The following is an 18,175-nucleotide window of genomic DNA, read 5'->3' on the forward strand; positions in this document are numbered from 1 at the left end:
AATTACTACATTACACATGAAATTTTACACATGGTGAACTGATAATATAAACGTATGTTTGTACAGTAGTACGTACAAAACGAGCAGTATTCTCAGAAACACACAAACATGAACACCGGTATGCAACCGGATTTCTCACTACAGAAACTCTACCAAGCATGTTCGAAGAGATCGCCATTTACATGGCAAGCCCGTTGTGCACGCTCCAACACTGATCGACTCACTGCTGCCAGTGTTTCTGGTGTAATTGCAGCACATGCAGCGGTAGTACGGTCTTACATGTTGTCCCTTTTTGTTGGAACCTGCTGATACACCACATTTTTCACATGCCCCCAAAGAATAAAAATCTAATGGGGTGAGGTCCAGGGATCGTGCTGGAAATCCTTGAACAGGACTGCCTCGTCCTATCCATCGAATTGGGAACTGTTGATTTAGTGCATTTCTTGCCATTATGGCATTATGCGCAGGGCATCCATCATGCTGATACCACATTATTTGACGCAAATTCAGAGGTAGGTCTTCCAGTAGTACAGGTAAGCTACGCCTCAAGAACTGCCTGTACTTTCGCCCAGTCAAAGAGTCATCAATGCAGTACGGGCCAGTGATGTGCTGTCATACAATACCACACCATACATTGATGCTTCACTGACGTTGATGGTCTACCTGACGAAGCCAATGTGGGTTTTCCTTTACCCAGTAATGCATATTGTGTAAGTTGACGTTCCCATGGTTTGTAAGCGTGGCTTCATCGGTAAACAGTACGCTATGCATAACGACATGGCTCTGCTGCAAAACCCATTGCCAGTGTTTCAGACGAATTTAAAAGTCATTGCCGTGAAGCTCTTGATGTAGTGACAAGTGGTATGGGTGGTATTTATGCCTGTGAAGAATGCATAGCACACTTGTTCGAGCGAGTCCAATCTGTCTCTGTTTCACGAGAATTGGCAAGAGGTTTTATTACAACGGCTGCCAGAACAGTGACTTCTGCTACTTCATGTGTTACTCTCTTGCTTCGGACCCGCGGTCGTGGAGACAAGCTGCCTGTCGCGCGGAGTCTTCTAACAATATTAGTAAAGGTAGGACGGGTTGGGTGATGTCTATTCGGGTAACGCTGTGCATACTGTTGTGCTGCTCGTGTGCCATTTTGGTGACATTCTCCGTGAAGTAATAACATATCAACCATTTATTCATTTGTGAAAACCATGTCAAATGCCTAGAAAGGATGGACAGGTAAATTAATGCCATGTTTAAAACGGTGATACCAATTACTGTGAACAGTACACCACTGTCATTTACCTGAACGTACGTCCAACAAGTCAACCTTCTTCAGAGAGAACCTTTCGCACACTACACAGCGGTGATGTCATATCGTTCCATTCCAGTACAAACCTTCAGAGGCGAGGGGTGTATTGGGTAATGTAATGGATCGGCTTACACTGACCGGTGACATTAAATTTTGTTACAGTAACTTTGCTGTACGAATTATGTACATTCTGAAACAGTACAATACAGAGTACTGCACTATACTGTGCAGGTAAATAAAACACCCAAAATATAAACCTTTATTTACATATCCTTTTCCTGTGGCAGGAAACCCTTCTCTTATTTTCATCCCTCTTGATAACAGTGCAAATAGCATTAAGTACAGCACTTGTCGCATCGAAGAATGGCAATCACATCGCGAGTAAGAGGACTGAGAGGTTCGCGCTGGACTTTCGTGATGTGAAACTGCTGCGCGTTTCGTTTATCTCAAGCGTCAACTTCACGTTGCAATATCTCGGGATGTAATCGACGTATTGCCATGAAACAAACGCCATTACTCATGTGATTTTTTTTCATGTTAACGATTTCGCAAGAAATAATACAGGGTTTCTATTTGAAAAACGTAAGTTGATGTTGAAAATACTATTTTCCTACGTTTTGGACTAGCTCATACTATTTACTTTAATTAGCCCCTTCCCTGCCTTCGTGCCCATGAAGGTCATTCCTCAATATCTCTTGTTGTTCTAGACATATCTGCAGTGAAAGGTTTAAGTGGGACACCTGTATATGACGATATAATAATTATCACAATTTTTAGTATTGAATAGGTGGATCCTATACCTAATATTTTTCAATGTAAGTGGTGAAGACCCTTTCTCCATATTGCAAAACAAATTGTTTTAGTTTAACAGACACACTGTGCTTCATTTTAGACATATCCCAAGTTCGTGTCTAATAGAACAGCACTTCCATCTCGAAGAAATACAACGAACTCGGTGACTCATTGCTAGCTGCAGCCTTCTACCCATGCGAGAGGCAAATGTATTTCCTTGTATGGACGAGTCCATTATATGCATACTTTTGGGAATACGGGAAGAGGGTATCCTTTTCCTAGAAAATATATGTTATGCTTGTATGAAACCAAACAAAATATTCAACATGGAAATTTAGTAAAATACAGAATTAAAATAGCTAAATATTAAAAAAATATCCTTTCTTGAAAATAGTAGAAAAATGACCAAGTTGACATCAAATTCCCCCAAAAAAGGCCCTATCCCTAAAAAATGGCAAATATTGCAAAAAAAGCCAAAAAAAAGAAGACCTAACAGACTTCATTGAACTCATTCTTTCATGAAACACATACACATATATATATTTGAGCAACGTGTCAGTCTTACAAAAAAATAATAATGCAAAATCATCAGAATCCGAGCCCTAATCATCAGTATAGGAGGAAATATACATTTAAACTTAAGATCAGAAAACAAGGTATCGACTATACTTTGCATGATTTGGAATCCCAAATTTAAACCAAAAGGAACTAAAATGGGTGGTTTAAAAAAATTGTATTTAATGAGAGCTTAGTCGCTATCCAGGATGATGATGAAAGTGTGCATTATTTTATTGATATGTTTAATGGTAGATCACCAACAAGCTTAATTATGTGTGGTGGTGATGGTGTATAATGTTTTGAGCAATGAACTGATAATGTTGTTAAAGATTTTACACCCTGAGTATGAATACATTTATGATTTTCTTTCCATGTATTAAACTGGTAAACTGTGAATTCATGATGATTATAATTTAATTTTTTGTCTGTGGATTGCTTTGTGAAGTTAAATTTAATTTTCAGGCTATTTGGAACGGAAGACCAGTAGTCAACTAATTTAAGTCAAAAATGTCTTGCGAGAAGTGCCGTGTTCAATTCAGCTTCCTAAGACGAAAGGTAAGCAGCTTTTTTTTTGTTTGCAGTGATTAAGTATCATTCTAGTAACCTGATTAACCTTTTTCACCTGAAATGTTTTATTTCAGTTTGTCCAAAAAGAATCCATTCATGCATTCCTTTTAGATTGTTGATATGACAGAACAGTGATTTTCTGTTACTTTTCATGTGTCAGTAGTAACAAGCTGCATAAATGAGTCATCATAATTGTGAATTATTGGAGACAAGCTGTCATACTCATTGCTATCAGGTAATTAAAGGAATGTCTTACTACATCGGAAAGAGATCATTAGATGCCACTTCTCTTGGCACATAAACCCATATCCATTTGACATTGACGTTTACTGGAGAGAGCACAGACTGTGTGTAAGGTATTGAGCTCTTGTAACAGAGTAAAGTCACAGGTTTCTTTTCACCAATGGTTACCAATCAGGATTTGATATAGAAGAGCAGACAGCCCTGCTCTAGCCCCTTTTGGTACTTCCTGCAAGGGATTAGTGAGTCAGACCGGGAGCTCCTAGGTGGCCTGGATTGTGGTTTTGTGTGGTTTCCTTGCGGGCCTTCCAGAATGGGAAACAAGAAACTTCCGCCTCTAGCCACACCACAAAGGTTCTAGTGCTTCATCATGATACAGGGTCTTTATTTATGCTTGGCAAGGACTTTCTCGCTCGACCTTGGCCGCCAGTGACGGTTCAGTTGCCGGCTACCGCGCGTGCGTATGTACGGCAGAATACGGTGCTCAAAATCATTTTATCATGCATTTTACTCACCATGTTTACAGCTTATGCTCAAAATCATTATCATACATTTTGCTCACCATTTTTACAGTTTGTATTGAAAATCTTCCCCATGCACTGCCAAACATAATCAGCATCTCCTAATGAAGTTTTCGGTTACTCTACCAAGTTCTTCAGCACTGATGGATGCAATTGCAGCTCTTATATTGTCTTTAAGTTTAGTGTGTGAGGGTTGTTCCATAAACTACATTTTTAAAAATTCCCCACAAATAAAAATCACATGCCGTTAAATCTGGGCTACAAGGGGGCCACAGATTTTTACTTATGATCCTCGTACCAAACACGCTTCAGTAAGGAGATAACGACCTTTACGTCTATTTTTATTGTTTACTGAACCTGTGCGTTTTAATTTCTTGGCCAGTTGTTTTATTGTCCAATTGATATAAATGTCACCCGAGATACGTTCACTTCCTTACATAAAACCACTTTATTGCCACTACGTCTATTCCTTAACAACACACAGTTACACACAACACTACACTATTAAGGGAAACACACTGAAGCAATTTATTATCGATTCTGTCAAGTACAGATATCAACAAGTTCTCACACTGGTTATTCACTTCACCATCGCACAGTTTATTTTGAAAATTACATATATAAACAAGTTTGTACACTAGTTATTCCCTTTGCCACCACAAGGCAAGACTCGCTACCCTCTCACTCAAGTCGATTCTGACAAATAGGCATCAACTCACTCTAACCCACACTCTCTATTCTCTTATTGCACTGTCTCTCTCTCTCTGTCACTGCCTCACTGACTGTCTTCACCACGGAGTCCGACACTGACTCCAGCACGGAGCCGAACTTTCACTCAGTCCAACACTGACTGTTGGCCTGTCAGTTCGATATATATACTGTTCAACAAACAGTCTAGAAATATAGACTTCTGGACATATTCTTGCAACAGTCTAAATGGAACACATCTGAACATCAATGGATCAACCGGCCTCTTGATTAGAGTAGATCAAACTCGAATATTTGATTACAGTTTATAAACACACATGTACATGTCTACAAAATTCCTAATGTTTCCACATATATCTGGATAATAAATCATTACAGTAAGTTTCCAGAAACCTCCATATGTATCAGAATGATAGTGGATTTATACCTAATATATGAACATTACAGATTTTTCTACAGTTTTCGACTACACAGATTTTGAGGTCAGACGTATTCACAATACGTATTTGAGGTTATGCAAATGTACAATACATATTTATAGGGTATAGTTGTACTTAGCATTGAATGAAAGATAATTAAAATATATTAGCAATAATAATTGAAGCTTTTACAAGAATTAGGTTATATTTTGGATGCCGTGCATATGACACACCCTGGTATAGTTTACTTATGATGTTTGTCTTTACCAACAAATCATACCATTCAGTACAGTAATGGGAACAGTAAACCCGTGGCAATATTTTGTTCATCAGTGAAGTAGGCTCGCTTAGTCTTGGAATCTCTGTTTGTGTGTTAGAGTTCAAGGCACTCTTCTTTCAGCTGATCCCTTACAGCCTTAACACTTTCCACTCTAAATTCTCATCTTCTTTCAGATAAAGGCTTGAGAGTGATAACTGTTTTCTTTAAATTTAACATGCTACATCTTAGGAGTGCTGAGGTTACAGTCTTTGCCAAGTTCCAAAAAGCAAGATTACCTTTCGGTATGATGAAGCTGCATCACATAACAGCAGATTTCAGCTAAGACATTCACAAGGAGTAAAGAAAGCTAAAGGATTTTGTTCACGGTATTATGGGTTTGAACGCCACTGTACTCTTCCCTCATATTGGAACCATTGTCGTATCCGTGATCCCAGCAGTTTTGTATGTCTAGTCTTTGTATTTCTGGTTTTGCCAATAAAGATTAGATAATTCCTGTAGATTATTTTCACCTGGCAAGAATCCCACAAAATGCTCCTCAGTGTTGTCAGACTTTACATCTACATACCGTAATACCAGACACATGTTCAATGCAACTAACATATCTAGTGCAGTCAGGGATAAGCAAGTAATATTTTGCCTCTGAATCTGTCTGTAGGATTTCTGATTTGACATGTTTTGCCATTAATTCAGTTACTTTATTCTGAATGTTTTTTTCCAGGTAGTGGATATGGAAGTTAATTCAGTTAATTCTCTGTAAATGATGTTTCATAATGGGGTCAAACTTGGCTAATAACTTCACAAGACCTAAAACGTTACCACTATTCCCCCTTCCAAACTTTCCTTTTTACTCCTAAATATAAGATTGTGTTACTAGGTACTAGGGCTGGAACTTGTAACTGAATAATTCTTCAATCGAATAGAATATGAAAGCAGATATCAATCAAATAAAACCAGAATATTCAAATAACAGAGTATCTTAGTCAGATATTTGGATATCCTGCTCCATCTGAATATTTGGTTTGCAATATTTTATTTATTAGTTCTCGGACATGTACTTGAATTATTCTATGCTAGAATAGAATCTGAAACAAAAATCATTCGATTAAAACTGAATAATTTAGTCGGATATTCAAATATTCAGCTCCATTTGAATATTTGATTTATAATACATTATTTACAGGATTTTAAAATGATTTCTATCAGCCATTTTGTTGATGTTCAATTAATATTTGGTAACAGCAGTTTATGGTAAAGCTTGGGTTCAGAAAAAAGAAAGCGTAATTGTGGTTTATATAACTACAGTTTTAACTCTCTCTGGCTAAATTCATTGGTTTTATCCTTCATTTTTTCAGATATAATGACACACAGATGTTAAAATATCCTTTTTTCACAAAGCAAATATGAGGTGGTGCTGAGTAGATATTAATTTGTACTTTTTTCCGCATCTTTTTGTAACTTATTCTTTTACTTACACGAGTGTACCATAAGTGATTCTACAAAATGATGTGCTTAAACACAGTTTACCTTGAATTAAGTCATTATTGTTATACACAAATAAACTAGTATGAAGATTGTTTAATGAATTAAACAAAATAAACATGGCTTCTTAACTGTTGTGCAACTGTTGGGCGTTAACGTGAGAAAACCATAATTAAACTGAATTCTCAACCATAGTGTGGGTGCTGCGTTTCTGAGTGACAATGTACCATTTTGTTTACTTTACTGCTTTTAAAATATGTTTAACTAGAACACATTCCCAGCAGTTAGCTTATCCAATACAATTAATTACTAATACAAATAAATGAAATGTAAAAAAAATATAATAACAGGTATCTGAGTATTAGAAAAAAAATTAAACTACTGTACTCATAGTATTTAAACCCATATAAGTGGCAATTTTGGAAAATAAATACTGGTTTATTGACATTTTCTGGTTTTAGGCATTTCCATTTGACTGTAATTATATTACAAATTGTTGAAAACTCCCTCTCAGCCGATGCCAAATTTGCTGGGATAGTTAGGTTAGCTGTTGCAGAAAATGTATCACGATGGGCCCTCCACCATTTCAGTGGGATTGCATTGTATTCTAACATAGCCACAGTTCTATAACAGTGGAGCTGTAGTTGCATAACGTTTTTATCAAGGAAAACTTCTGACAGATAATTGCACTTCACTCTGCTGATGCTTTCTGTGTTAAGCTGGAAGGTATTGGAGATATTTCTTGTAGGATAGCTCTTAGAAGAGCTCTTTTCTTGTGTGTGTGTACTGTATTGTCATTGCTGGGAGATCTTTAAAAAAGATAGGTACAGCAGCCACTGTTGTTGCTTTCATAATACCACCCAGGGGTCACGCATAAGGTATTTGAAGGTTAAACCTATGGACGTGACATAACACTGTATCCCCAACATCTTTCAGAAATTATGTGGCTCAAGTTGGGGAACATCTGCAAATACTCTACAGTCTGGGACTGGTTTTTTCCTGTGCTGTGTACTCTGCACCATACAGGGTCTTTATTTATGCTTGGCAGGGATTTTATCGCTCGATTGGCCGCCGATGACAGGCCGTTACCGGTCGCTGGTGCGCGCGGTTTCAGGCACTCCTGCAGTTGCTGAGAGCTGAACTCCAAGATAGTAGCGTGTTCAATGAAGCAACTGCATACTTTATGTCGTATTGTATAGTGTTTTATTGTGACTGTGTACAGTGCTGTAATGTATGTGAAATATTCGTAACGTGAACGTGTATATCTGCACAATACTTACATTAATTGCAGAAAATCGTGCGCTAGGACAAGACAAAAGTTTTGAACGAAATTTCCAGGGAGATCCATTCCTATCAATCGGACAATAAAACAACTGGCCAAGAGATTCAAACGTACAGGTTCAGTAAACAATAAAAATAGACGTAAAGGTCATTATCTCCTTACTGAAGCGTGTTTGGTACGAGGATCATAAGTAAAAATCTGTGGCCCCCTCGTAGCTCAGATTTAACGGCATGTGATTTGTATTTGTGGGGAATGTAAAAAAAGTAGTTTATGGGAGCAACTCTCACACACTAGATGAACTTAAAGGCAATGTAAAACCGAGTTCGATAGCTGCAGTCGCTTAAGTGCTGCCAGTATCCAGTAATCGGGAGATAGTGGGTTCGAGCCCCACTGTCAGCAACCCTGAATATGGTTTTACGTGGTTTTCCATTTTCACACCAGGTAAATGCCGGGGCTGTACCTTAATTAAGACCACGGCCACTTCCTTTCAATTCCTAGGCCTTTCCTATCCCATCGTCGTTGTAAGCCATATCTGTGTCGGTGCGACGTAAATCTAATAGCAAAAAATTAAGACACTACAAGAGCTGCAATTGCATCCATCAGTGCTGAAGAACTTGGTAGAGTAACCGAAAACTTCATTAGGAGATGCTGATTATGTTTGGCAGCGCATGGGGAACATTTCCAGCATAAACTGTAAAAGTGGTGAATAAAATGCATGAAAAATGCATGATAATGATTTTTGAGCATAAACTGTAAACATGGTGAGTAAAATGCATGATAATGATTTTGAGCACCGTATTCTGCCGTACATAGGCACGCGCGGTAGCCGGCAACAGAACCGTCACTGGCGACCAAGGTCGAGCGAGAAAGTCCCTGCCAAGCATAAATAAAGACCCTGTATGTCTCGTTGGCACTCAGCTAAATGCTAGTATGTGTTGAATATGTGGCACCCTCCAATCCATGCCATTTTACTGGCTTCCAGTTCTGTCATGTATAGTGCCACGTGATTTAAGAACAATAAATTCTCTAATTAGAGGGTACAAGATGATCTGCACAAACTCATAACTACCAGTTTTTAGAAGATCATCTTGCTCTCAAACTGCAGAGGCTCAAGTCATGTCCCTTATGTGATGGTGCCATAAGGGTTGCTACCAACATTTACCCTCTGGAGTAATGGAGAGATTGCTGGACGGCCACCACTGAAATTTCTTTGTATAACACCTCTTCTGGCGAACACCTTCTACTGTGTAAGATGTGGATTACACTGAATGGAGTGAGGACAGAACATGGAACATGCACCTTTTACAGGTGGAATTATACTTCAGTGCCAGAATATGACTGTGGTGCCCCGCTGCAAACAGTTCTCCATGTTGTAAGTGCAAGTTTCAGTGCTATCCAGATAGTTGGAGTGACTTCTGGAAACATCTGAAGCTCAACACTGGATTAAGGAACTGGACTTTCAAATTTGATATGATTCCATAAGATTCAAGTTTATGTATGTATTTGTAGATACAGTAGAAGTCCGTTATAGCGAGAATTCACAACAGCGGAAAGTTTTCTCGCTATAGCGGATGGTCTTTATATCCGAGTTTTGTATAAAAGTCGGAAAAACTTCCTGCACATTAAAATCGGTATGAAACAGCAATCAGTTTGTTCAAAACTTGCGTTTCTGCGCATGATATCCACACTATGACTTACTTGTTTGTTATTTTTCGAAATCCGACACTACATGAATGTGTACCATATGTTTAATTTCATTCTGAAAAAATTACAGTACCTACTCCGTATTTCCCCGAATCCAAGATGAACCCCACTTTTTCCTTCAAAAAATTTAAATCAGGCTCAAAAGTGCTTTGTAAAATCATATGAATGCCTATGTTACACAGTAAGCATTTTTAGACGCCGAACATTGGCTTTCGTTATGCCGCAGTTTTTTGTGACCTCATAATTAATTATTCTTTATTTCCATGGGTTTAATGACCATTAACTTAAAATTATCATAATACCGAAGAGAACCTGTTGAAAATTTGCCGGCAATACCTATTCCATGCGTCTCTACAATACGGCGATCCGTCAGGAAAATATTCTTGCTGTCTATAAAACTGTTACGGTACTTTTACTCAGCGTCAGATATAACCAGCTACTGCTACACACGTCTCGCTATGCACGTCTCGCTTGCCGGGTTCGGCCAACCTAAGCGGCTAACGATGTATAAGCCTAATTGCGGACGTTTCACACGTTCCACACTCCCCTATTCCTTCCCCTCCGAGTTCACTGCCGCCTCTGCAGCACAGTTATAATATGAGACTCAGAGCCAACAGAAGGGCAGCTACCAACACAACAGTAGTTAACAAATAACTTTCAACTAACATGTAAGTCCTCATCTGTTCCAAATTACGTAAGCTGAATTTCTCTCCTTGCGTTCACCTTCTTAATTCATTCTTTCCTTCTCTTACAGAGAATATTTTTCAGTATCCTCTGACTTTTCCTGACAAGGTTTCAGCTAATGGTATTGCCTACCGGTACTAAAGGCTACTTCTACAATATTTCAACTGTTGCTTCTGTTTCACCTTATGCTCACGAATTTCTTTAGTGGCCTTGAACATGTTGTTTTTATGACATTCATGTTTGTGCTTGTGTTCACGCCCTCCTGTCATTGGCATTGTTATTATCACTCTGATATTCCATTAACATTTTTAAATGAACTATTTTAATTGGAATTTTAATGGAAGAAATTTTAGTTTCCGACAAGATCATAGTTTTATCATTGACTGTGTTTCCATAAACATGTTTGTATAATGTATCATTTTTCACATTTTTATATCCCGAATTTTAATAACTGGCTAAACTTTTAGCTTCCATATTTAATATTAGATGTACTCGAAGATTGTTTTTAGGATGAAGATGCCCTAAATTGAGGGCGAAACATGTCCCATTTAACTGATAAGTCTGTTTATGTAACCACTATAAGTGAAAATAAAAGTATTGAATGGGTGGATTATAAAACACTTTTATTGTTTTATGAACTGTAAATTTTCAATACAGACCAAGAGATTTATAACATATAACATGTAACTATCATAAATAGCCGAAATAGTCCGATGTATGTATATGTATGTTCAGTCCGTCAGTGATGCCGCTGGTGGGATCCTCAACAGCTCTGCCATCAGCTGTCATAGATGGCCTTGGCATCACTGAAGAGGCGTACTAGGGAAATGAGGAGTGAGGTAGTTTCCCGTTGCTTTCCTCACTGAGCCAGAATTGCTATTACATATCAGTTTGCCAAGCCCACTGAAATGCATACACCAACCGACCCTATGAGCAACATTTTCACACCATTCATAGCAGGGACTGGCTGCATAAGGATTGGCATTACTAGCATCGCTCATACCTCGGTCACTTTCATATTGTCAAAGCCAAGGATAGGACAGAGACAGATCTATGAAAGTAACAAAATTGCTCTATCCTATACCAGAAGACATAGTGCACTGTAAACACTAGGTCCTGCCAGCAAAGGCATAGTCCGATGTATAAAACTTCACAACTCTTTCAGAAATTTCTTAAGAAACGCCTTAAATTCCATCACAAACATCCCATAAAAAACTCAATAGAACTATGTGAAACTTTAAATAGATTTAATTTACAACCTAATTACACAGTGTGCTCATTTGACATCACCAACATGTACTTGAACATTCCACCTAAAGAAACTATAGAAATTATGAAAAATAGTCTTTCTAATCACAGCACTTTAAGTTTAATAGAAATAGAAGAATTCATAAAATGACTAAATTTTGTTCTGCATAACAAGATATACAAACAGGGAGGTCTAGCTATGGGAGACCCTATCTCAGGAATACTTGCCGAAATTTACATAGATAACCATGAGAATAGTAAAATAATAGAAAACATTAATGGATTGTGTCTTTGGCTGCGCTATGTCGATGACACGTTGGCAATAATTGACAAAAGATGTAAGAATAGTGAAAACGTACTAACCTATTTAAACAGCCTAGACAGCTGTATCAAGTGCACTAAAGAGGATAAAGACCATAATTCAATTAATTTTCTCGATATTACAATCACAAGAACTTCAGACAAATTCGACATTCAAATCTATAGAAAATCTTCTTTTACTCCCACAACCATGAAACAAAATTCTCTACACCCACAGTCACATAAACAAGCTTCATTTTACAGTTTAGCGTACAGAGCACTAAAAATTCCTCTTTTGAAATAACAAGCTTCATTGTTCAATGGATACAATCCCTCAATCATAAATAAAATAATCAGTAAAGTGTAATTAAAACTAGCCACAAACCTCTCCAAAATAGAAACAAGCAAATCAAAACATGCAACCCTTACCTATACCAATCTGTTCATACATCAAATTGTCAACCCTTAAAAAAACATGAAATTAAAGCAGCTTTTAAGACTCAAAAATCAAAAGTAGATTTTCAACCACAACATTCTGACAACAACAAATATACAGGTACCGGCATTTATAGACTTAAATGTGCCGAATGCAATTGTTCTTACATCGATCAAACCGGAAGAAGTTTTACAACCAGATATGCTGAACATTTCAATGCCCAGAAACATAATAAACACTCAACAATGAATAATCATATGAAGGATGCAGGACATTTCCACCACAATCGAACAAGATTTCGAAATTTTGGGAAGAATTGTAAAAGGCAGACTCATGACCAAGTTCGAGAATTTGTACATTGTCTTGGACCAGAAATACAACATAAATAAAAACCTAAGTGATCCAATAGACAATGAAAGCTCTCTCTATATGATCAAATAATAATTTTGTTTAATAATTTAAATCTTCAAGACAAAATTTTTTTTGAAGTTTTTAAGACAATATCAATAAGCACTCCCACTACGCCAATAAACACGCCTCTCTTCTCCAAATGCACACAACTCCTCCCAAGCGCCAACCGCAAACCCATAGCTCCGCCTTCCTCAGGTCCACTCCCCTCCACCAAGACGACACACTTACAATACGAGAAGCAGAACATTACTAACTGCCAGTATTTCGTAAACCTCTCACACAACAAGACAACAGTCCAACAATATTAAAGAGCTTGTATACATTGGAGAGCTTAACATTAATAACTTATACCACAGTTTGACAGCCCCTTTCAACTAGTAAACTAACATCTGAACACTAACAACAGAAGCACACCACCAACATAGAATATTCTTCAACTGAAGAAGATAATTAATGACACTTCTGCAGTCCTCATTAAGGTGTTAATCAACTATTCAACATAGGTTCTCGAGTAGAATTGTGACATGAAAGCAACGTCTTTCTGTGCTGGGCACACTATCAACACAGAATATTGTTCAACCTAAGATGATGGTCTAATGACATTTCAACAGCTTCATTAAGTTGTTCAGCATAGGTGCTCAAGTAGAACTACAACATAAATATAACGTCTTTCTCGGCTAGTTACAAACTAAAAATATTAGAACTTATTTGCTATCTTTTGAATAAGACTATATCAAGTACACATGCGAAGGTCCAATATTATGAAAAATGCCACAGTGTTGGAATGCATTTCCTTATTAGTTTGTATATAATCATTTGTATTGTTCTATACTCACTTTCATCATTTTGTAGCAATATTTTTAAACTTTCATTCATATTCAACATTGACCATGGCTCAAGACCATCAGTATTGTTAATTTTCACTTGGCCGTGCGGTTAGGGGCGCATGGCTGTGAGCTTGCATCCAGGAGATAGTGGGTTTGAATCCCACTGTCGACAGCCGTGAAGATGGTTTTCCGTGGCTTTCCATTTTTACACCAGGCAAATGCTGGGGCTGTACCTAATTAAGGCCACAGCCGCTTCCTTCCAACTCCTAGCCCTTTCCTATCCCATCGTCGCCATAAGACCTATCTGTGTCGGTGCAACGTAAAGCAACTAGCAAAAAAAAAAAATTTTTTTAATGGTAATGTACTGTGAAAACAAAACCATGTATCAATGCCACAACTTGTGAATGAATACTTCATTTCAGAAACAATGCAAGTCTGTGAACAGTAACTTTTTAGTAGTTACAAAAACACTTCTTACGAGGATATCATTATAAACATGGTGGCAATTTCATTAGGAGTTCTGCATCATACTGAAGACTGATTTGTATCCGTTAATTAAAAAAACAAAATTCCTAATCATTCCTTTATATTGTTACGTGACAGCCCTATGGTAGCACCTTTTGGTACTTCCTGTAAGGGGCTAGTGAGTTAGATGACCAGGGATCTCCCAGCTGGCCTGGAGGACGGTGCCGATCTTTCTGTGTATTGTTCTTGCCGGCTGTTTTACCTGCGAGTTTCTGGGAGATGCAACGAGAATTTTCCGCCTCTATCAACGTTGCGAATGTTCTGGTTTGTATCACCCGAACTATGAAAAGGAGGGCTAGCCGCGAACAGTCAGTCAATGCCGGACTCGGTGCTGGAGTCAGTGTGAGACTCCGTGTGTTAGGGATTGGTGACTGGGCTGAAAGCGACAGGGGTGTTGGCTATCACTAGTGTCCCACCGAGGTCTGAACGAAAAGTTGTGGGTGTGGTGTCGGAGTGTCCAGTGAGTAGCTGGAATGGAGATGGCGTACGGGAAAGAAGGTTGTGTACTGCCTTAGAGTACTGTGTATTTGTGAACTTCTGTGGACTGAGAATCGCTGCAAAGTCAGCGACAGAGCAGCTATCGTGAGTGTAATTGAAACAGCGCTAATGGTGGTTTTGTTGTGAGTACTGCCCTGCTGGTTAGCACCATTGAGCTGTTGCTGTTAATTAGTTCACTGTGTGAGTTACTGGACTGTCTCTGGAGTTAAACCGAGGAACAGTTATGGCGTGCTGTGTAGCCTGTAGCACTGTGTTCGAACCTGCATGAGCTACTGGTGGGATGACTGGACTTGGAGAAGTGAAAGGGGAGCTTGTGAATGAGCTTAAAGCCCTCTCAGGTAATTTCTACAAGCTGCGACTCCCTGCTGTGTGTAAAGAAGAGAGACTTGAAATAGACAGCAATTAGTGAGTGTGGTCATTCATAGCTGAATAGAAAGAGAGAGAGTATGTTGAGTGTGACAGTGTGTGTTGTTTTTATTGGGTCATCCTGAAATAAATTAGAGTAAAAAAAACAGATGCTGTACTATTCGTAACAATATTTGTAAAAAAATGTTGACATGTTTTTTTCTGAAATAAACAAATGGTTCAATTAAACCTTGATGATTTTTTAAATATTTTGGAATACTTTTAAATATAGAAACCCTTCAAATAAGTAATTTAAAGGTTATACCTATTTAGATGAAAAATATAATACATAAAAACTAACATATTAATATAGCAATTGAGGCTTTCACGGCCGGTGCTACAAATCATGTCAGTGTTTTCCAGGCTTGTAGGCCGTGGTCCAGGAGCATGTGAATGTCCTGACATTTCATCGAAGACTGGATTCAGCATTGTCAAGTGTTCCGACTGACTTTGATGTAAAATATATATCACTCACCTCTTTGCTACGAATGTTCATATGGAATATTGTCCTACAGGAGTTCTGCCATAAGGCTGGCAGATTTGAAATTTTCAAACACCAATGGTCCACTCCTGTATCAAACTTGCCAACTCGGGCTCAGAAAGCCCAACCATCTGAGCCACTCAGCCCAGCACAAAAATATAATCATGAATTTCAGCATACCTGTATATGTGTATTTCCAATAAACACTCCACCAACAGGTAGCCTGGCATCAAACACTAATTCACCTTCAACATTTCTGAAGTACAGTATATCTATTTCTCTTCTAAAAATAAATGTAAAAGTATACTTTGTTGCAAGGCAGCCTCTGCATGAGAGGAAGTTTTTCATACAATAAAATAAAATAAAATAAAATAAAATAAAATAAAATAAAATAAAATAAAATAAAATATAAAACTACCGTAAATGTTCCTGGATAAAATCTCTCTCTAACCCCTTAACTAGGTACTAAATTCTCCACATGCGTAACCTACCATGGGTACTTTTTCCCCCACATTGTGATATTTAATTATTTCCTGTATATATGTGTACACAATTAGTTTAATGTAATATGATACTGATTCTTCTTCTTCTTCTTCATCATCATCAATTCCCCTTATCCAGCTCCAGCCGGGTCGGGGTATTTATGGCATTTCTCCATCTTCCTCTTTCCTTCTACCATTCACCTTCCACGGTCTTGTCCCAGTCTAAATTTTGTCTTCTTATGCCACTCTTCAGTGATTCAATCCTCCTTGTTCTAGGTCTTCCTCTTGCTCTCTTGCCCTCACACTTTGTATCCAGCATCTGTCTTGGAATTCTATTCTCCTCCATCCTCTTTACATGTCCAAACCATGTTAGTTTATTCTTTTCAATTCTCTCAATTAGCTTTCCCATCCCAACTTCCTTCTTAACATCTTTATTTTTTACTCTGTCTTTCTTATACTTCTTAGGAATGTTATTTCACTGGTTTGGATTCTACTCTCTAGCCTGCTAGTCGAATTCCAAGTCTCAGCTGCATGAGTCATTATGGGTACATAGTACGTTTTGTATATTATCTCTTTACTTTTCTTTGGTACTTCTTTGCTCCAAACAAGTTTTCATACACTTTGATAGAATGCAATGCCCTGATGTGCCCTGATGTGCCCTTCTGCTAATCTCCATGTCCACCTTAGCATTTTGCATTATTTCACTTCCCAGGCATTTAAAACTGTCAACAATTTCCAGACTCTAACTTCCAGTTTTCACAGTGCCCTTTCCTTGCCTTTCCCTCTCGACATCACCATAGTCTTGCTTTTATCTGTACTGATTTTCATGCCATACTTCTCAATTTTGTTGTTTGGTACATCTAGTTGTTGTTGCACTTTTTTGCTGTTCTTTCCACAGATCTCAACATCATCTGCAAATAGCATTATCTTCATCTCTTCATCTCCATAGCTTTCCTTTGTTTCCTTTACATTTTCATCCATGGCCATAGTAAACAACAGAGGTGAAAATAAACTTCCCTGTCTTAGTCCAGTGTTATTCCGAAACCATTCTGTCTTTCCAACTGCGGTCAGTACCCTGCTAACACAGTTGTTGTACATTGCTTGCATCATTTCTAACATTTCTCTTTCAAGTCTCTGCTGTGATCTAGCAGCTACGATCGAAACTGTTTGTGTTTTAGCTCATTTCTCCTTGAAGCGGAAGGTTTGAGCTTTAGAACAATATACCTTGATCCCTATTTCAATAGTGTTTTGTCACTGAAATTCAAGTGATATTTCAAGGAATGTTTATCTCTGCGACCAGGGGCAAGCACTGTTTTTGTCTGCTATTTGGCGACAGATGGGAAACCACGGAAAACCATTTTCAGGGCTGCCAACAGTGGGATTCAAACCCACTATCTCTCGGATGCAAGCTCACAGCCGCGTGCCTCTAACCGCACAGCCAACTCTCCCGGTCGTAAAAAAAAATTCACTGATTTGAACACTCATTGAAAATATACTGCTCACTTATTACAAACACATTATAATTTTGGTGAGTTTCATCTATGCCTTGAAACCATATCATTGATGAACAATATGTTGCCAACTGTTAACAAATAGTGTACAACATTTCCACAACCAGCCAGATAGAACAGACTGCCATTCCAGTAACTGTTAAGTGAAGAGTATTGACACACTTTCATACCGACAACTGGTAATAATTGCTTTTGCAGTCAGCTAAGCAGTCATACAAACAATTCTTGTACGAAAAAAAGGGGTGTTCTAGCCAGCCTGAGTTTTTACATACATAGTCTTCACTTCCTTACACCTTGGCTATAAGTGATGGGGAGCATATAATCTTAACTTTATGGACAAGACAAAGACACTAATATAATAAATGATGATAGACCATGATGAAAGATTGATGTAAATATTTATTGAACTAAGACATAATTAAACTAGATCAGAACAGCAAATTTACACATGAAAAGTGACCTTCAAAATATATATGTTAAGTTAATCTTTATGTAAGCTCTTTGAGTGCCCCGT

At 38.0% G+C, this 18,175-nt stretch overlaps 1 protein-coding gene across 5 annotated transcripts in view; it reads left to right on the top strand.

Moving 5' to 3' along the window:
- Positions 1–18,175, top strand: part of LOC136863230 (E3 ubiquitin-protein ligase RNF34) — a 349,689-nt gene that overhangs the window by 78,280 nt on the left and 253,234 nt on the right. For all 5 annotated transcript variants that reach the window (XM_068226351.1, XM_067139600.2, XM_067139602.2 and 2 more), the window contains exon 2: positions 3,116–3,208. In XM_068226351.1, coding sequence (XP_068082452.1) covers positions 3,161–3,208 — 48 coding nt within the window. In that variant the 5' untranslated portion in view covers positions 3,116–3,160. The remainder of the gene's footprint in view (positions 1–3,115; positions 3,209–18,175) is intronic.

Source organism: Anabrus simplex, chromosome 2 (assembly GCF_040414725.1).
Source record: "Anabrus simplex isolate iqAnaSimp1 chromosome 2, ASM4041472v1, whole genome shotgun sequence".
In the NCBI taxonomy this organism is placed as follows: domain Eukaryota; kingdom Metazoa; phylum Arthropoda; class Insecta; order Orthoptera; family Tettigoniidae; genus Anabrus; species Anabrus simplex.